This window comes from Cyprinus carpio, chromosome B17 (assembly GCF_018340385.1).
Source record: "Cyprinus carpio isolate SPL01 chromosome B17, ASM1834038v1, whole genome shotgun sequence".
Classification (NCBI taxonomy): domain Eukaryota; kingdom Metazoa; phylum Chordata; class Actinopteri; order Cypriniformes; family Cyprinidae; genus Cyprinus; species Cyprinus carpio.
This window is the reverse complement of record NC_056613.1, coordinates 7220083-7239089: the sequence shown is the minus strand read 5'-3', so window position 1 is coordinate 7239089 and position 19007 is coordinate 7220083. Positions and strand designations below refer to the sequence as shown.

Genomic DNA, 19007 nt, shown 5'->3' with positions numbered 1-19007 from the left:
GATGAAGATGAAGTTTCATTCACTGTTGCTTCTACTTCACCTCTGCTGCTGGAAAGAAAGATGCTTAAAAGAGGAGCAAAAACACAGCTGGAGGATTCTCTAAAGGACTCTGCTGCTGTACAAGTTTCTTTATATAAAACTGGAGAGAGCTATTTCATGTTATTGATTGATTATTGACACATTGCTCACTGTAAGAATTTTAGCATCTTTTGTTCAATATTTTTTCTTAGAAAAAGTCCACAAAAATGGTGTTTACTTTTATGTAATGTTATATACATATAGGGTGTTTTTCTTTTTTGTGTGTGTAATTTAGATTAACTTTCTCAAATCAAATCATTAGGAAAAATTAAAACCATACAAAATACTTCACATTTTGTGTACAATTTCAGTGTATTGATTATTTGCAAAGCTGTTTATGTTGCTTTATTGAATGATTCCATTAAGAGAATTAATTCATTTATCCATTATACATTATCAAGTTTAGTTTACCATCTAACACAATGACATGGCTGAAAACCACTTTGCTGCTTTACAAGTACTATTAATGTTAAATTAACATACTTATAGTGCACTAATTCATGCTCTAATTCTCATTGTTCATTAATCATGTAGATGTTAAAACATGTAACTTTCATTTAACATTTACTCATGATTTCAGTTCTTGAACAAGTGAAAGAAGCCAAAGAGAAAAAAGCTAGAGAGGAGATATACAAAATCATTCAAGGTGAATGGTTTGTTGTTTTCTTCAGTGCTTGCACACAGTAAAATACTGTGCTTGTGTAGAATGAAAACTGCAATTTAAGAGAAAAATGATAGAACTGTGACTCATTATCTTTTCTGTTCTTCCAGATATGAGGGAGAAGAAGGCTGATGGTGAAGAGGAAGAGATAACACTACAACAAATAAACATAACAGTAGAAAAAGTCAAGAAGAGAAAAGAACACGAGAAAAAGGAGATAGAAAATGCTAAAAGAAAAGAAAAATCCAAAGAGGACAAGACTCGAGAACCAACAAGTAAGACTAATAAAACATACTGAACTTAATGTAGGATATGTCATTTCTCTTTTGTGAAAAGCTAAACATCCACGTTTGTGGATTGCTCTGTTCTTCACGATGAAGGTTGAAGGTTATGGTCAAGACCTACAGTTGCTTATAGATTACATGTAAAACCCCACACCTCTGTTTCAATAGATAATATATGTGTACTATGTATATGAAATGTGTTCTAGAAAAGGACACCAAGAAAAAACCTGACAAAAAGGTCAAGGTGACTAAAGTGGATGAGGAACCTCCTCTAAAAAAGAAGAAATCTGGTACATGATAGATAAATAAAGCTTTGCTTGCTCATTGCGCTGTGTGAGGGTTAGTGTAACTGAAACACTATATATTTCAGCTTTAGTCCATTATAATGTTTGTTTTGATATTTTATTTTTTGTAATAGAAAATATTGCAATAGTAGTTTTTATATGGACTCCCACATGATCAGTATGCATTTTTTACAAAGCTGTCTAAAAAAATGTACCTCAAAATGTACAAATATTACAAAATTCTAATGTATACAATTTCGTATGCGCAGGACCTGAGAAAAAGGTTAAACCAGCAAAGAAAGGTATGCAACACATCCTGTTCATGGACAATATATTTCAATGTTGTTGTTGTTTTTTTGGAAATAAAAATTCCCATAAAGTCCACAAACATTCTTAAATTTAATATATCGCACAGAAGCCAAAACTGTGAAACAAAATTATGTATTTTATGCATGTACAGCCAGCTCACTGCCAACTATGGTTTCTATCATAGATGTTGAGATGTCCAAAGACAAAGCATTACCTTTAAAGAAAGGTATGTATCTTGTGTGATAAGTGATGTTCCGTTTAGTAAATTCTGAATTAACAGGAAATAAATTTAATGCTTATTTTTCAGAAGCTGAAGTGGCCAAAAAAGAGACCAAACTAGCACCATCTAAGAAAGGTACTGTATGTGTGTTCTTGATTTACTGAGCACTTATAATAAAGCAAATTCATAATTAAAGCACAATATGTGTACACTACCTTTTTAAAGTTTGGGGTCTGTTAGACTATTTATTAATACTTTTAAATTGATCAAATTTTACTGTAAAGACTTTTATATTGTCTTAATTTTTCTCCATTCGTTTGCAGAGCCTAACGTTACAAAAGAAAAGGCCAAACCAGCTCTTTCAAAGAAAGGTATCACAGTGCATATTTAAAGTCCCATTTTGGATGCTTTCTTTCGTTTAGAAATAAATCACATTCTGCAAAGAAAGTGAGTTTCCTGTCTGAAGTATTCACATTTTTGTAGAAAAAGCTGAAGTTATCAAAGAAAAGGCAAAACCAGCTCCAAAAGGAAAAGGTATGCTTGTGCTGTAAAAATAAAGATCAAGTTTATCATACAAAGTCTAGTTTGGATCAGAGATAACATATTTTGTCTTTTAGATGCTGAGGTTGTCAAGGAAAAAGCTAAACCAGTAAAGAAAGGTACTTTGTATTGTATGTATTACTATTTATGAAGCTTTGCATAAGATAACAGATTATATGAACATTTTGTTTCAAATGTTAACAGAACCTCAGGTTATTAAAGAAAAGGTCCAGCCTGCACCTTCAAAGAAATGTACAAAGCTTGCATTTAGGCTGAAATATGTGTTCTTTAAGGGTTAGAGATCCCTTTCTCAATAACTTTGAGGTTGATGATCACACTGTAACTTTCCTCACCTTATGCATGCTTATTCAGTTCTAAAATCCATAAGGCCTACATGGATGACGCAAACCAAACAACATATTTAACTAGTATATATTTTTTTGTAATACAACTGAAGATTCATTGAAACATTTTACGTCTTCTTATTTCATATTACAGCTAAAACTCCCAAGGAAAAATCTAAACCTGTGAAGAAAGGTATGTTCTTTTCCCCGTTTCTCCTTAAGTATTTTCTAATCAGTTTATGATGTAATTTATGCCATGCATTGCTGCAACCTCAAGCTGCAAAAACAAAAGTGTTAAAGCAAAAAGAGTTACTATATTTAAGATTTTAACCCCTGACCTTTAAAAAAAGTTTACTAAATATGCATTGAAAGTACATTATTTTTTTAATACTGTGATTACAGTATTATTGCTATACAACATTAAGGAAATGTTAAACTGAACCTGGAAATCTAGGAGAATGATTTTAATAATTATTGAAATAATAATCAATTCAATGTTAATATATTAATAACAATTAGACATACAAGCAATACATAATCTGAATGATTTGCAGAACCTGCTGTTGCAGTTGAAGTACATTATTTTTTTTATTATTGCAAGCTGAAGCCAAGGATAAACCACCAGCACCTGTTAAAAAAGGGTAGTGTGCTGTTTACATTTGTTTTGAGGTAATCTTTGCTTATGTACAGTAATTATATTTACTTCTAGAAGCTGAACTCGCTGTCAAAAAAGCTAAACTTGCTCCTGTAAAGAAGGGTAAGACATTCCACAGACAATCAATGCCATTCTAAACCAAAATGCAGTGTTTTTCTATGTGTCATAAACTGCTGATGTTGATGAAATTACAGAGCCTGAGGTTCCCAAAGAGAAGGCCAAACAGGAGCCCTCAAAGAAAGGTAAAAATAGAAGGCAAAACCAGCTCTTTTAAGATCCAAAAACCTGAACTATAAAATTGCAGCAGTTAAATTTTTTATGCATTTAATTCTTGCTTCTATTCTATGGTATGGTATTATCTACTATTTTAGCTAACATTGAATTTTGAAGAAATCAGTAACAATAACATATTGATGCATTTTAGCAGCTGAAGAGAAAGAAAAGCCTGTCCCTGTGAAGAAAGGTATGACTCCTGCTATTAAACTTATATTAAAAATATTTTTTTCATTGTATAATGTGTTATTTGAAATTGTTTATACAGCCTTTCTCTTACATACAGTATATAGATTCAAATGAAAATATCATGTCTTTTGTGATGACCTGTTACTGTTAATGTAAAAAAAAAAAAAAAAAAAAAAAAAACACCACAAAAGAAAGGTGCTTGACTTTTAGATAGACAACCTGTTATCTACTAAATTCAAATCTAAACAAATAATTTAATTCCATACTTTTAGCTGAAGCCCCCAAAGAGAAAGAGAAAGCTGTTCCAGTAAAGAAAGGTATCACGTTTTAAACTCTAGAATATTTTTATTTTATTGGAAAACATTTTCACAGATTTACCTGCCCATATCCACTCAGTCAGTTAAAGAGCCTCAGAGGAAAAATTGAAATCAGCAAGTTTAATTGTTTTTTCTTTTCTCATTTATTCAGAGGCTAAAGCTCCCAAGGACAAAATTAAACCAGCCCTTTTGAAGAAGGGTAGGATGCACTTAAAGTAACAGAAATTCATTTAAAAGCAATTTTTATGCATGACATTAACTGAACCTGCTGACTCATTTTCAGAGCCTGATGTTTCTAAAGGGAAAGAAAAACCACCGACTGCCAAAAAAGGTAATATGGAAATATGTGGCCTTGATCAATTTTTTGTCAGTCTTATATATATTTTATTGAATATGTACCTCTATCTTTTTCAGAAGGGAAGCCAACAACTGCTCCTGTTAAAAAAGGTAATTAGTCATTTTCCTTTCTTAAATTTATAGATGAGTGCATTGTTCCACTCTTAAACCTACTTTTCCTTGAATTGTAGAGCCTGCAGTTGCAGAAGAGAAAGTCAAACCAGTACCTTCAAAGAAAGGTTAAAAAACTCTTTTCAAGTATTAACATTTTAACTAGTTGTTAAGCATAACTTCACTTTCTAATGCATGCAATTATGATCATTTCAGATACTGAAGCTACTAAGGAGAAAGTGAAACCAGCCCCAGTTAAGAAAGGTACAGACTGATTTTATTGGACATATTTTTCAGTGTTAATGATGCTAACTGCTTTCATCCACTAATGTACAGAGCCTGAGGTTTCCAAAGAAAAAGCCAAGCCAGTACCTTCAAAGAAAGGTAAAATGAGTGCAGTTGTTTTTATATTTCAACATGCATATCTCAAATGGTTATTACATACAGAAAAATCATTGAATCTTGTATAGAGGCTGAAGCTGTTGAAGAGAAGGCAAAACCTTCTAAAAAAGGTATAGTGCTCATGCTCTGAATTTGAGAGGTTAGTAGTAAAAGATCATGATAGTTTAATTAATTTCATGAGATTGATTTTCTGAAATATAATCCTGTAAATGTAGGATAATAAGGTGCAGGTTTGTTCGATAAGAAAACTTTCTGAATATTTTACATTACTTAAGCATGCATATTAGATCTACATAAATATTTTACCAAGCAGTTTGACTTGATTTTTAGAGCCTGAAATTATAAAAGAGAAGGAGAAACCTCCAAAGAAAGGTAATCATTTTCAAATGTGAATGATGCACAAGGTAATTTAGAAATAAATGTTGATGTTAAACTTTTTATTCTTTTAGAGGCTGTAGAAAAGCCCAAACCTGCTTCTGTAAAGAAAGGTATTTATACTACTTAACAAGTGTTTATTTCTGGCCAGTACCTGTTTATGTCAAGACAAAGAGCGGATCTTTAATAATTGTTTTATCTGAATATGAGCACATGAAACATCCCACTGAATATGTTGTTGATTTTCCATTTTTCACAGAACCTGAAGTTCCAAAAGAAAAAGAAAAACCTGAACCTACCAAAAAAGGTTAATTAATTGTCTACATAGTTTATCGTGTTTTTGAAGTGGTTCAGTGTTTTGGGCATTGTTTTTTTCTTTTTTTGTGTAAAAATATATTCTGTATAATATTATATATTTCAGAGGCAGAAGTTGCCAAGGACAAACTTAAACCTGTCGCTGTGAAGAAAGGTATGGATCAGTCTTTGATTAAAGTATAATTGCTATACAACATTAAAAAAAAGATAAGGAAATGTTAAACTGAACCTGGAAATCTAGGAGAATGATTTTAATAATTATTGAAATAATAATTAATTCAATGTTAATATATTAAAAACAATTAGACATACAAGCAATACATAATCTGAATGATTTGCAGAACCTGCTGTTGCAGTTGAAAAGGCAAAACTTAAACCTGCACCAAAGAAAGGTATACAATTATTTGACAGTTTGTATGGCAAAATTACAGCATCGGTAAGCATATAGTTTCAGAGTCTGAAGCAGCTATAAGGGAATGTCTTTGCTGAACTGGTTTAAAACTGAAATATCATTCTGTTTGTAGAACCTGAAGTTACCAAAGAGAAAGCTAAACCAGAACCTGCCAAGAAAGGTATCAGATAAGGATGCAATATATGCAGTAAATGTCTGCAAAATGTAGGCAAGACTAATGTATGTTGTATTCCAAGATATTTTTATGTTTCATAAAATCCTTAATTTGCAGAACCTGAGATAACCAAAGAAAAACCCAGGGCACCAAAGAAAGGTATGTAACATTATTTGTGAGAACAATAATATTGTATTGATTGTTTTCATCATCACAATTTAAGAGGCTGAAGCCATCAAGCAGAAATCACATATTCTACAAACACAATTTAAAAATTATGTTAAAGAAAGGTATTGTTGTTAAGCTAAATTAACATTTCCCCCAAAAAATTAAAGAACATGTATGCTAAAAAGCCATTTTGTTTCCTCTTTTTTATCATTTTTATCTATTGTTAAATATCAATTTTAGAATTATCCAAGGATGTTTAAACATAATGCTAAAGAAAACCTTTTACAATCTCTAAATATTTTCACATCATTGCCATTTCAGAGATCATCAAGGAGAAAGTTAAACCAGCTCCTGAAAAGAAAGGTATGGATGTCAATGAAATCATCCTGTATATGCTGTTGTTTTCTACTAATGATCATTTTTTTGCATTAAAACTACTTTACAGAGCCTGAAGTTGCTAAAGAAAAGACACCTGAACCAAAACCCAAAAAAGGTTAGTGCCTGAACCTTTAAAAACAATTACTGAATATTTTCCATTTCATCAACAGTAAGTTTAATTGATACTTTATCCTACCATTTCAAGTTGCTTGACATTGTTGAGTAAATTATTCATCTGTTTTATAGAGCCTGAAGTTATCAAAGAGAAACCAGCACCTCCAAAGAAAGGTAATAAGATATAGTACTGTATATGCCTTATCGGTATTTACAGCAATGAATACTAGATTAGACTAAATCTCATACAGATATCATACAGAAGTTTTCCAACTTATCCTTGTAACCCCTTACAGCTGAGGTTCCAAAGGAAAAGGCAAAACCAGTCCCAGAAAAGAAAGGTATATATATCCAGTTAGCCTTAAAGGGATACTCCACCCCAAAATGAAAATTTTGTCATTAATCACTTACCCCCATGTCGTTCCAAACCCGTAAAAGCTTTGTTCGTCTTCGGAACACAATTGAAGATATTTTGGATGAAAACCGGGAGGCCTGTGACTGTCCCATAGACTGCCAAATAAATAACAGTGTCAAGGTCCATAAAAGGTATGAAAGTCGTCATCAGAATACTCCATCTACCATCAGACGTGCAATCTGGGTTATATGAAGCGACGGGAACACTTTTTGTAAAAGAAAACAAAAATAATGACTTTATTCAACAATTCCTTTGTCAGCGGTCTCTTCTGTGTCTCTCCATATCACCGTATGCTGCATATGCTCTTCTGTGTCATCCGCGCCACAAGGATGCACTGTTTTCTTAAAATTCAAAGCTAAATACACGTAGAAACAGCTCTCCCTTGGGTAGAGTATCCCTTTAAATAAAAAATTGCTTTAATTTATTATGTATCACTGATAAAATAACACATCTGCTAATGTAAAAAAGCCAATTTTGACTGTTCTTTACTGCTGTGCTTTCCAGCACCTGAAATAATCAAAGAAAAACCAAAGCCAGCTCCAAAGAAAGGTATCCAAGTTAATTTAAGTAAAATGACAAAATCTTTTGCCTGGCCAGTTTCAAGACAATGCTAATGCTATATATTTATATAAACTTCATTTTAGAAGCTGAAGTCATCAAAGAAAAAGTAAAACCAGCCCCTGAGAAGAAAGGTTTGAAACTTTTTATATTTTTATTATCCATTTCATGTATGCTTCCATTTCCTCAGATTTACATTTTACCCAAGCTAATCACATTTCAAATTGCCTATTTACAATCACTCTACTACATTATTTTAGAGGCTGAAGTCATTAAGGAGAAAGTAGCTCCTGTAAAGAAAGGTATTAATATGAATGAAATAATCATATACTTTAGATTTCAGCTGTATGATGATCATTCATCACATAACATGTTATTGTCTCATAGTGCCTGAAGTTGCAAAAGAAAAGGCACCTGAACCAAAACCGAAACCCACAGAGAAAGGTGTTATTATGCTGTATTTACTGTTTATATTATAAAATTTGCAGTTTTGAAAAAATACCTCATATGCATATTTTCATATAAGGTTTTTCTAGAAGCTAATATCAATTAACCTAGTGATGTCTTTTCAGTTGAGGTTCCAAAGGAAAAGGAAAAAGCAGTCCCTGAAAAGAAAGGTGCATATCTAATATATACCTGTCGATTCAAAATCCCTTTTACTAATTAAGTAATGCAGCCCCTTATTGATTGAGATCTGTACATCTGCAAATTCTAAAGTGAAACACTCTTTCTTTTGCAGCAACAGCAGCAGAACCTGAAATAACCAAAGAAAAACCCAAAGCTGTGCCAAAGAAGGGTAAATAAACAGTTTTTCCACTGGCCTTTTGTAAGATAATTCATATATTATTCATTTATTTTTATTTTTTTATATTTTAGAAGCTGAAGTCATCAAAGAGAAAATTAAACCAGCTCCCGAGAAGAAAGGTTTGATTTGCTGTATTAAGAATTAAATTACCATTTTCTGGAACAACATGTATGATTAAACTTTATGATAATTTTAGAGCCTGAAGGCATTAAGGAAAAAGTTAAACCAGCTCTTGAGAAAAAAGGTGAGTTCATTTTGATATTTTATCTCAGCAGTTTTAAAGATAATAATAAAAATAAAAATTATAGTAAATAGAATATAGTAAATAGTAAATAAAAAATAACCACATTGCCATTTCAGAGGCTGAAGTCAAGGAGAAAGCAAAACCAGCTCCTGTAAAGAAAGGTATGGATGTGAAATGCTTTTGTTCGTCACATTAAAATAATTTTCTCATTGAACAAGTTTCATGTCAGTTGTTTTAATTAATGTTTTATATTTTCACAATTTCAGAAACTGAAGTTATCAAAGAAAAAGCCAAACCAGCCCCTGAGAAGAAAGGTTTCATTTATTGTTAAGAAACATTTTACACAAGTTATTACTATTAAAATATTTAAACTTCTAAATATTGTATATCATTGCTATTTCAGAGGCTGAAGTCATCAAGGAAAAAGCTAAACCAGCCCCTAAGAAGAAAGGTATGAAGTTAATATTTTTAGCTAGATTTTAATATAACACTGTTTTGGTTTCTCTTACTATTTTTTAAAACCAGTTCCTCTAAAGAAGGGTGTTTGTGCTTTAAGTATGTGTTTGTATGCTTAAATTACATAAACATACAGTATTAAACACATTATTTATTTATAAGAACAGCTTTAGTTTTTTAACGCAAAATAGAGTTGTTTTTTCTTGATATTTTAGAGGCTGACATCATCAAAGAGAAAGCTAAACCAGCCCCTGAGAAGAAAGGTTTGATTTATTATGTTAATATTTAAAAATGTCCTCTAAGCAAAATTTTTAATTACACAAAAGGATGTCTTTGAATTCCTCTAAATATTTTTGCATGATCATCATTTCAGAGGCTGTAGTCGTTAAGGAGAAAGCTAAACCAGCCCCTGAGAAGAAAGGTAAGATCTATTGTCTTAGCTTCAGATGTGATTTCACTTTGTGGTAAAGATAAAGCTAATAAACACATTTTACGATATTGCGAAAAAGACATGAACTATCTCTAAATATCTTTTAAATATTGCCATTTCAGGGGCTGAAGTCATCAAGGAGAAAGTTCAGCCAACTCCTTTAAAGAAAGGTGAATGAATTTAACTGAAATCCTCCTGCATATGCTGATACTTTCTGCTGTATGATGAATCGCATGAATTAAATCAGATTAATTTTAAACACTTTATAGAGCCCAAAAAAGCTGAGATGTCTTCTCACAATTCTTTTTTGAGACATCGGTCAATCAAATAAAAACAAAAATTAAATAAAGTGATTTGTTGTGCTTAGATTAAATATGTGCATTTAATTGCATTATTTGACATGATTAAAATAGCTCTGTTTTGCTTTATAGAGCCTGAAGTTACTAAAGAGAAAGCTAAAGGGACCCCTGGGAAGAAAGGTTTGATTTACTTTGTTGTGTTCAATTTTCATTGTAGTTATCAGAATGTAATTCTTCCTCTAAACATATTTGCAATATGAATATTATAGAGGCTGAAGTCATCAAGGAGAAAATTAAACCAGCCTCTGTAAAGAAAGGTATGGATATGAAATCATCCTATGTATACTGTTGTTTTCAATTATTCATAACACAAAACCATGTTTGCATCTTAAATGACCTGTTAATTTGTGAATGCATAGCAAGTAGTCAATTTATTGACTCTAGTCACTTGGCTTTTATAAATATTGCAAATCATATTATGATAATTCATTCCATGAGAAGTCTCAACTCAAGTTCTCCTTTTTTTACATTAAACTCTTCTGTTTTGCAGAACTTGAGATAATTAAAGAAAAACCCAAGCCAGCACCAAAGAAAGGTATGCCTACTTACATTTATTTGTGTTTACACTATCTTTTAGATAAATGTAATGTTTAAATGTTTTGCCATTTTAGAGGCTGAAGTCATCAAAGAGAAAGCTAAACCAGCTCCTGAAAAGAAAGGTAGAAGTTATCATTTCATGCATGCTTCATCCAAACTTAAAAATCAAGTTAATATGTTGCCTTAAAAATTAAAATATAAAATAGAATCTTTCACATTCTCTAAATATTTTCTCATCATTTGATTTTTCAGAAGCTGAAGTCAAGGAGAAAGCTAAACCAGCTCCTGTAAAGAAAGGTATGGATGTCAGTGACATTATCTTGCATTGCTGATTTTGACATTATAATGATCAAATATCACATGCATAAATACTGTTTTATAGAGCCTGAAGTTGCTAAAGAAAAGGCTCCTGAACCAAAACCCCAAAAAGGTGAGTTTTTCCCATAGGCCCTCTAGAACATTTTACATATGTATCAGAAATATGTTTGGTCTAATTATATAAAAAAAAGCTTAATTGTTTGACATAATGAAACTTAAGTATCCTTCTGTTTTGTGTTTTATAGAACCTGAAGTTGTTAAAGAGAAAGCTAAACCGGTCCCTAAGTTCAAAGGTTTGGTTTACTGTGTTAACAATTAAATGAACAATGTCTGTAAGCAATATTTTGCCAATAATATGTTACAATTTTTTATATTATCAATATTTTAGAAGCTGATATCATCAAGGTAAAATCTAAACCAGCCACTGAGAAGAAAGGTATAAAATTATCATGTGTGCTTTTACCTCAAGTTAAAGTTAATATTTTCCCTCAAAAAATATGTTTTTTAAATGTTCACATACTTTTCTTTCAGAGGCTGAAGCCATCAAGGAAAAAGCTAAACCAGCTCCTGTAAAGAAAGGTGCGGATATCAACAACATTTTCTTGCACTGCTGATTTTAACATTATAATGATTTATATTTTATAATTTATTACATATACAAACACTGTTTTAAAGAGCCTGATGCTGTTAGAGAAAAGGCTCCTGAACGGAAACACAAAATAGGTGAGTTTTTTTTTCCCTCTCAGTTCTTTTTGCATTGTAAACTTTTACCCAAAAAATATGGTCAATCTATAGCAACAACAAAAAAAAAACTTTAACTGGTTAACATGAAACTGAAATATTCTTCTGTTTTCTGTTTTGTAGAGGCTGAAGTCATCAAAGAGAAAGCTAAACCTGTCCCTAAGAAGAAAGGTCTGATTAACTGTTAACTATCAGTTTGAATTTTAATAAGCAAAATGTGATAGAAATAATATATAAATATTTGTATATTATCATCATTGTAGAGGTGGAAATTATTGAGGAGAAAGTTAAACCAGCTCCTATAAAGAAAGGTAAGGATTCAGTTAAAAAATCTGCACAAATTGATGATTTGATAATGTATGATGATCATTTATCACAACAAACCATTCGGTTTTACAGAGCCAGAGGTTCCTAAAGAAAAGACACTTGAAGCAACACCAGAACCTGCAAAGAGAGGTATTATATGTGTGTTTTTCTGGTAATCTGTGTGATTTTAATCTGTTTAAGTTTTTAAGGGTTTTGCTCTGAAACATTTTATTTTATCTTCTAAAACCTTTCAGTTGAAGCTCCAAAAGAAAGGGCGAAACTAGTCCCTAAAGAAAAAGGTACACATTTAGTATATGACCTAATACTGCTGATTTATCAACATATCAATAGATGTTGGCAAAAACAGTCAATCATGGCTCGTTTATATGCTTGCTTTGCTAGTATTACAGAAATGTGTATTACAGGATATTTGACAACTTATGTGTTAACTTATAACATCACAGCTGCTATTTTAAAGATAACATCTGAAGTTAAACCTTCATGCTTTGCAGCACCTGAGATAACTAAAGAAAAACCAAAACCAGCACCAAAGAAAGGTACTGCAATTTTTCATAAGAATAAAGCCATAAAAGTCCCTGATTTTAAGTAAATGCTAATGCTTTTATGTTATCATCATGTTAGAGCCTGAAGTCAAGGAAAAGGCTAAACCAGCCCCTGAGAAAAAAGGTAAGAGTTCAATCTTTTTAGTGGTGTTAAAGATGACGTTATAATTTTCTCATAAATATATTTACAATCTCTTATATTATCTCTCATTATCATTGCTATTTCAGAGGCTGAAGTCATCAAGGAGAAAGTTAAACCAGCTCCTGTTAAGAAAGGTATGGCTGTCAATGAAATCGCAATGTGTTACTGTTGCCTTCCTGTTACCGCTGTATAATGACACAGTTATCACATGGAAAAAATACTGTTTTATAGAGCCTGAAGTTCCTAAAGAAAAAGCTCCTGAACCAAAACCCAAAAGAGGTGAGTTTGCACATAATATTAATGTAAACTTTCCCCCTTGCGGATTAGTATAAAACTCTAATATATGCATTTTGTTTTCTCTAAATGTTTTTTTTTTTTTTTTACAATTTTAGTCCCTGAAGTCATCAAGGAGAAAGTAAAACCAGCCCCTGAGAAGAAAGGTTTGATTATGTTTGATTTTAAATGAACACTATCAATGAGAAAAAGGTTTATGCTAAAAAAAGTTTATCTTTTCAGAGGCTGAAGTCAAGGAGAAAGCTAAACCAGCCCCTGAAAAGAAAGGTACAGTAAGAGTTTTTTATTTATTTTTTACATGGTGTAATTTTATCCCGTGTTAAGGATCTCTAAATATTACCATTGCCATTTCAGAGACTGAAGTCATCAAGGAGAAAGTTAAACCAGCTCCTGTAAAGAAAGGTAAGAAAATCTTTTAATTCAATCATTCTGCATATGTTGTCATTTTCCCCTGTATAATGATTGAATTATCACATGAAAAAAATACTGTTTTGTAGAGCCTGAAGTTCCTAAAGAAAAGGCTCCTGAATCAAGACCCAAAAAAGGTGAGCTTATTTCCCAACCCAGGAAGATAATGTCATTTTTTAAAAAAAGTAATGTAAACTTTTTATCCTGGCAGTTTAGAGTAATATTGTAATACTTTCCCCCTTGAAGATTAGTATAAAACTCTAATATATGTATATTGTTTTCTCCAAATATTTGTATTTTCAAATTTTTTGAAGCAGAAGTCATCAAAAAGAAAGTAAAATCCGCCCCTGAGAAGAAGATTTACTGATAACAATTAAATTAACATTATCAATGAGGAAAAAACTAAGATTGTTTAAAAAAATAGTCCCCACTAAATATTTCTCCATTATTAATTTTTTTAGAGGCTGAAGTCATCAAGGACAAAGTTAAACCAGCTCCTGTAAAGAAAGGTATGTGTGTTTGTGAAATCAGCGTGTGTTGCTGTTACACAACTCTATACTGATAAAATGTTTTATAGAGCCTAAAGTTCCTAAAGCGAAGGGACCTGAACCAAAACCCAAAAGAGGTGATTTCTTTTTCTCAACACAGGTTGATAATATGTGCTTCATGTAAACTTTTTGCCCAGTTTAGTACATTAAAAGTGTAGTATATATATTTTATCATCTCTGAATATGTTTATATTTTTTACATTTCAGAAGTCATCAAGGAGAAACCTAAACCAGCGCCTGAAAAGAAAGGTAAGGGTTATGATATTGTGGCTTGATTTGTGCTCAAATTAAAAACTAATCTCAAATTTACTCAAACTCAATTATTATACTACACTCATTCTGTAAATATTTTCATTATTTCAGAGGATGAAGTCATCAAGGAGAAAATTACACCAGTTTCTGTAAAGAAAGGTATGAATATCAGTGAAATCCTCCTGCATATGTTGCTACTTTCCACTGTATAGTGATAAAATTATCACATTAAAAAAAATTGTTTTATAATGCCTGAAGTTCCTAAAGAAAAGGCCCATGAACCAAAACCTCAAAAAGTTTTTTTTTCAACACAGACGATAATGTGTGCTTTCATTGTTAACTTTTTAAAGGTTTATTGGAGTACATTGATACTGTATTATACTGTATGTATTTAGACATATGAGAATATGTTTATATTTTGAAAATTAGAAGTCATAAAGGAGAAACCTAAACCAGCGCCTGAAAAGAAAGGTAAGAGTTAATGATATCGTGGTTTGATATGTGCTCAAATTAAAGACTAATCTCAAATTTACTCAAATTCAATGATGATACTAAAGTTTTCTCATTCTGTAAATATTTTCATTATTTCAGAGGCAGAAGTCATCAAGGAGAAAGTTACAACAGTTTCTGTAAAGAAAGGTATGAATATCAGTGAAATAATCTTGCATATGTTGTCACTTTCTACTCTATAGTGATAAAATTATCACATGAAAAAAATATTGTTTTATAAAGCCTGAATTTCCTAAAGAAAAAGCCCATGAACCAAAACTCCAAAAAGTTTTTTTTTCAACACAGACCGATAATGAGTGCTTTCATTGTTAACTTTTTAAACGTTTATTGGAGTACATTGATATTATATTATACTGTATGTATTTTTTTCATCTCTGAATATGTTTATTTAAAAAAAAAATTCAGAAGTCATCAAGGAGAAACCTAAACCAGCCCCTGAAAAGAAAGGTAAGAGGTTACCGATATTGTGGCTTGATTTGTGCTCAAATTGAAAAATAATCTGAAATCTACTCAAACTCGATGATACTAAAGTTTTCTCATTCTGTAAATATTTTCATTATTTCAGAGGCTGAAGTCATCAAGGAGAAAGTTACACCAGTTTCTGTAAAGAAAGGTATGAATATCAGTGAAATCCTCATGCATATGTTGTTACTTTCCACTGTATAGTGATAAAATTATACATGAAAAAAATATTGTTTTATAAAGCCTGAAGTTCCTAAAGAAAAGGCCCATGAACCAAAACCTCAAAAAGTTTTTTTTTCAACACAGACGATAATGTGTGCTTTCATTGTTAACTTTTTACAGGTTTATTGGAGTACATTGATACTGTATTATACTGTATGTATTTAGACATGTAAGAATATGTTTATATTTTGAAAATTTCAGAAGTCGTAAAGGAGAAACCTAAACCAGCGCCTGAAAAGAAAGGTAAGAGTTAATGACATCGTGGTTTGATATGTGCTCAAATTAAAGACTAATCTCAAATTTACTCAAATTCAATGATGATACTAAAGTTTTCTCATTCTGTAAATATTTTTCATTATTTCAGAGGCAGAAGTCATCAAGGAGAAAGTTACACCAGTTTCTGTAAAGAAAGGTATGAATATCAGTGAAATAATCTTGCATATGTTGTCACTTTCTACTGAATAGTGATAAAATTATCACATGAAAAAAATATTGTTTTATAAAGCCTGAATTTCCTAAAGAAAAAGCCCATGAACCAAAACTCCAAAAAGTTTTTTTGTAACACAGACCGATAATGAGTGCTTTCATTGTTAACTTTTTAAAGGTTTATTGGAGTACATTGATACTGTATTATACTGTATGTATTTAGACATATGAGAATATGTTTATATTTTGAAAATTTCAGAAGTCGTAAAGGAGAAACCTAAACCAGCGCCTGAAAAGAAAGGTAAGAGTTAATGATATCGTGGTTTGATATGTGCTCAAATTAAAGACTAATCTCAAATTTACTCAAATTCAATGATGATACTAAAGTTTTCTCATTCTGTAAATATTTTCATTATTTCAGAGGCAGAAGTCATCAAGGAGAAAGTTACACCAGTTTCTGTAAAGAAAGGTATGAATATCAGTGAAATAATCTTGCATATGTTGTCACTTTCTACTGAATAGTGATAAAATTATCACATGAAAAAAATATTGTTTTATAAAGCCTGAATTTCCTAAAGAAAAAAGCCCATGAACCAAAACTCCAAAAAGTTTTTTTGTAACACAGACCGATAATGAGTGCTTTCATTGTTAACTTTTTAAACGTTTAATGGAGTACATTGATACTATATTATATGTATTTTTTTCATCTCTGAATATGTTTATTTTTTAAAAAATTCAGAAGTCATCAAGGAGAAACCTAAACCAGCCCCTGAAAAGAAAGGTAAGCGTTACCAATATTGTTGCTTGATTTGTGCTCAAATTAAAAACTAATCTGAAATCTACTCAAACTCGATGATACTAAAGTTTTCTCATTCTGTAAATATTTTCATTATTTCAGAGGCTGAAGTCATCAAGGAGAAAGTTACACCAGTTTCTGTAAAGAAAGGTATGAATATCAGTGAAATCCTCATGCATATGTTGTTACTTTCCACTGTATAGTAATAAAATTATACATGAAAAAAACATTGTTTTATAAAGCCTGAAGTTCCTAAAGAAGAGGCCCATTAACCAAAACTCCAAAAAGGTGTTATTGTTTTTTCAACACAGACCGATAATGTGTGCTTTCACTGTAAACTTTTTAGAGGTTTATTGGAGTACATTGTTACTGTATTATATGTATTTAGACATCTCTGAATATGTTTACATTTTAAAAATTTTAGAAGTCATAAGGAGAAACCTAAACCTGCCCCTGAAAAGAAAGGTAAGAGTTACCGATATTGTGGGGCTTGATATGTGCTCAAATTAAAGACTAATCACAAATTTACTCAAATTTAATGATGATGCTAAAGTTCTCTCATTCTGTAAATATTTTCATTATTTCAGAGGCTGAAGTCATCAAGGAGAAAGTTAAACCGGCTCCTGTAAAGAAAGGTATGAATATCAGTGAAATCCTCCTCCATATGTTGTCACTTTACACAGTATAGTGATAAAATGATCACATGAAAAAATATTGTTTTATAGAGCCTGAAGTTCCTAAAAGAAAAGGCCCTTGAACCAAAACCCCAAAATGTTTTTATTTTTTCAACACAGACCGATAATGTGTGCTTTCATTGCAAACTTTTTAGAGGTTTATTGGAGTACTGTATATTGATACTGTATTATATGTATTTTATCATCTCTGAATATGTTTATTTTTTAGAAATTTCAGAAGTCATCAAGGAGAAACCTAAATCAGCCTCTGAAAAGAAAGGTAAGAGTTACCGATATTGTGGCATGATATGTCCTCAAATTAAAGACTAATCTCAAATTTACTCAAACTCAATGATGATACTAAAGTTTTCTCATTCTGTAAATATTTTCATTTTATATTAGAGGCTGAAGTCCTCAAGGAAAAAGTTACACCTGTTTCTGTAAAGAAAGGTATGAATATCAATTAAATCTTCCTGCATATGTTGTCACCTTCCACTGTATAGTGATAAAATTATCACATAAAAAAATATTGTTTTATAGAGCCTGAAGAAAAGGCTCATGAAGCAAAAACCCCAAACAGTTGTTGTTGTTTTTCAATACAGACCAATAATGTGTGCTTTTATTGTAAACTTTTTAGAGGTTTATAGAAGTACATTGATACTGTATTATATGTATTTAGACATCTCTGAATATGTTTATTTTTTAAAAAATTTCAGAAGTCATCAAGGAGAAACCTAAACCAGCGCCTGAAAAGAAAGGTAAGAGTTACCGATATTGTGGCTTGATATGTGCTCAAATTAAAGACTAATCTCAACTTTACTCAAACTCAATGATACTAAAGTTTTCTTATTCTGTAAATATTTTCATTATTTCAGAGGCTGAAGTCATCAAGGAGAAAGTAACACCAGTTTCTGTAAAGAAAGGTATGAATATCAGTGAAATCCTCCTGCATATGTTGTCACCTTCCACTGTATAGTGATAAAATTATCACTTGAAAAAATTTTTATTATAGAGTCTGAAGTTCTTAAAGAAAATGCCCATGAAACAAACCCCCCCCCCCCCCCCCCCCCAAAAAAAAAAATTTTCAACACAGACCAATAATATGTCCTTTCATTATAAACTTTTTAGAGGTTTATAGGAGTATATTGATAATGTATTATATGTATTTAGACATCTCTGAATAAGTTTATATTTTAACAATTTCAGAAGTCATAAGGAGAAACCTAAACCAGCGCCTGAAAAGAAAGGTAAGAGTTACTGATATTGTGGCTTGATATGTCCTCAAATTAAAGACTAATCTCAAATTTACTCAAACTCAATGATGATACTAAAGTTTTCTCATTCTGTAAATATTTTCATTATTTCAGAGGCTGAAGTCATCAAGGAGAAAGTTAAACCAGCTCCTGTAAAGAGAGGTATGAATATCAGTGAAATCCTCCTCAATATGTTGTCACTCTCCACAGTATAGTGATAAAAAAATAACACAAAAAAAAATATTTTTATATAGACCCAAAATCCCAAAAAAAAAAACCCCCTAAAAAAAAACCCAAAAATGTTTTTTTTTCAACACAGACCGATAATGTGTGCTTTCATTGTAAACTTTTTAGTGGTTTATTGGAGTA

General features: G+C 31.2%; 1 protein-coding gene across 1 annotated transcript in view; it reads left to right on the top strand.

Moving 5' to 3' along the window:
* LOC109064296 (titin-like) overlaps window positions 1-19007 on the top strand; it is a 44909-nt gene that overhangs the window by 10084 nt on the left and 15818 nt on the right. The window contains exons 14-101 of the mRNA XM_042741963.1: window positions 659-724; window positions 850-1014; window positions 1230-1313; window positions 1577-1609; window positions 1801-1842; window positions 1924-1971; window positions 2160-2207; window positions 2320-2370; window positions 2454-2495; window positions 2581-2628; window positions 2875-2913; window positions 3430-3477; window positions 3570-3617; window positions 3800-3838; window positions 4110-4154; window positions 4306-4353; window positions 4438-4485; window positions 4569-4601; window positions 4682-4729; window positions 4818-4865; window positions 4938-4985; window positions 5072-5113; window positions 5334-5375; window positions 5453-5491; window positions 5638-5685; window positions 5800-5847; window positions 6035-6085; window positions 6218-6265; window positions 6377-6418; window positions 6749-6790; window positions 6873-6920; window positions 7052-7093; window positions 7216-7260; window positions 7839-7883; window positions 7979-8026; window positions 8153-8194; window positions 8280-8336; window positions 8465-8509; window positions 8632-8688; window positions 8769-8816; window positions 8894-8941; window positions 9058-9102; window positions 9208-9255; window positions 9345-9392; window positions 9613-9660; window positions 9771-9818; window positions 9950-9997; window positions 10259-10306; window positions 10396-10443; window positions 10677-10721; window positions 10798-10845; window positions 10976-11020; window positions 11106-11153; window positions 11287-11334; window positions 11430-11477; window positions 11573-11620; window positions 11717-11764; window positions 11906-11953; window positions 12046-12093; window positions 12182-12238; window positions 12343-12387; window positions 12601-12645; window positions 12731-12775; window positions 12880-12927; window positions 13025-13072; window positions 13186-13233; window positions 13310-13354; window positions 13442-13489; window positions 13585-13632; window positions 13957-14004; window positions 14073-14120; window positions 14251-14292; window positions 14407-14454; window positions 14725-14766; window positions 14887-14934; window positions 15211-15252; window positions 15371-15418; window positions 15691-15732; window positions 15854-15901; window positions 16175-16216; window positions 16337-16384; window positions 16655-16696; window positions 16814-16861; window positions 17299-17346; window positions 17615-17665; window positions 17788-17835; window positions 18102-18143; window positions 18261-18308. Coding sequence (XP_042597897.1) covers window positions 659-724; window positions 850-1014; window positions 1230-1313; window positions 1577-1609; window positions 1801-1842; window positions 1924-1971; window positions 2160-2207; window positions 2320-2370; window positions 2454-2495; window positions 2581-2628; window positions 2875-2913; window positions 3430-3477; window positions 3570-3617; window positions 3800-3838; window positions 4110-4154; window positions 4306-4353; window positions 4438-4485; window positions 4569-4601; window positions 4682-4729; window positions 4818-4865; window positions 4938-4985; window positions 5072-5113; window positions 5334-5375; window positions 5453-5491; window positions 5638-5685; window positions 5800-5847; window positions 6035-6085; window positions 6218-6265; window positions 6377-6418; window positions 6749-6790; window positions 6873-6920; window positions 7052-7093; window positions 7216-7260; window positions 7839-7883; window positions 7979-8026; window positions 8153-8194; window positions 8280-8336; window positions 8465-8509; window positions 8632-8688; window positions 8769-8816; window positions 8894-8941; window positions 9058-9102; window positions 9208-9255; window positions 9345-9392; window positions 9613-9660; window positions 9771-9818; window positions 9950-9997; window positions 10259-10306; window positions 10396-10443; window positions 10677-10721; window positions 10798-10845; window positions 10976-11020; window positions 11106-11153; window positions 11287-11334; window positions 11430-11477; window positions 11573-11620; window positions 11717-11764; window positions 11906-11953; window positions 12046-12093; window positions 12182-12238; window positions 12343-12387; window positions 12601-12645; window positions 12731-12775; window positions 12880-12927; window positions 13025-13072; window positions 13186-13233; window positions 13310-13354; window positions 13442-13489; window positions 13585-13632; window positions 13957-14004; window positions 14073-14120; window positions 14251-14292; window positions 14407-14454; window positions 14725-14766; window positions 14887-14934; window positions 15211-15252; window positions 15371-15418; window positions 15691-15732; window positions 15854-15901; window positions 16175-16216; window positions 16337-16384; window positions 16655-16696; window positions 16814-16861; window positions 17299-17346; window positions 17615-17665; window positions 17788-17835; window positions 18102-18143; window positions 18261-18308 — 4251 coding nt within the window. The remainder of the gene's footprint in view (window positions 1-658; window positions 725-849; window positions 1015-1229; window positions 1314-1576; window positions 1610-1800; window positions 1843-1923; window positions 1972-2159; window positions 2208-2319; window positions 2371-2453; window positions 2496-2580; window positions 2629-2874; window positions 2914-3429; window positions 3478-3569; window positions 3618-3799; window positions 3839-4109; window positions 4155-4305; window positions 4354-4437; window positions 4486-4568; window positions 4602-4681; window positions 4730-4817; window positions 4866-4937; window positions 4986-5071; window positions 5114-5333; window positions 5376-5452; window positions 5492-5637; window positions 5686-5799; window positions 5848-6034; window positions 6086-6217; window positions 6266-6376; window positions 6419-6748; window positions 6791-6872; window positions 6921-7051; window positions 7094-7215; window positions 7261-7838; window positions 7884-7978; window positions 8027-8152; window positions 8195-8279; window positions 8337-8464; window positions 8510-8631; window positions 8689-8768; window positions 8817-8893; window positions 8942-9057; window positions 9103-9207; window positions 9256-9344; window positions 9393-9612; window positions 9661-9770; window positions 9819-9949; window positions 9998-10258; window positions 10307-10395; window positions 10444-10676; window positions 10722-10797; window positions 10846-10975; window positions 11021-11105; window positions 11154-11286; window positions 11335-11429; window positions 11478-11572; window positions 11621-11716; window positions 11765-11905; window positions 11954-12045; window positions 12094-12181; window positions 12239-12342; window positions 12388-12600; window positions 12646-12730; window positions 12776-12879; window positions 12928-13024; window positions 13073-13185; window positions 13234-13309; window positions 13355-13441; window positions 13490-13584; window positions 13633-13956; window positions 14005-14072; window positions 14121-14250; window positions 14293-14406; window positions 14455-14724; window positions 14767-14886; window positions 14935-15210; window positions 15253-15370; window positions 15419-15690; window positions 15733-15853; window positions 15902-16174; window positions 16217-16336; window positions 16385-16654; window positions 16697-16813; window positions 16862-17298; window positions 17347-17614; window positions 17666-17787; window positions 17836-18101; window positions 18144-18260; window positions 18309-19007) is intronic.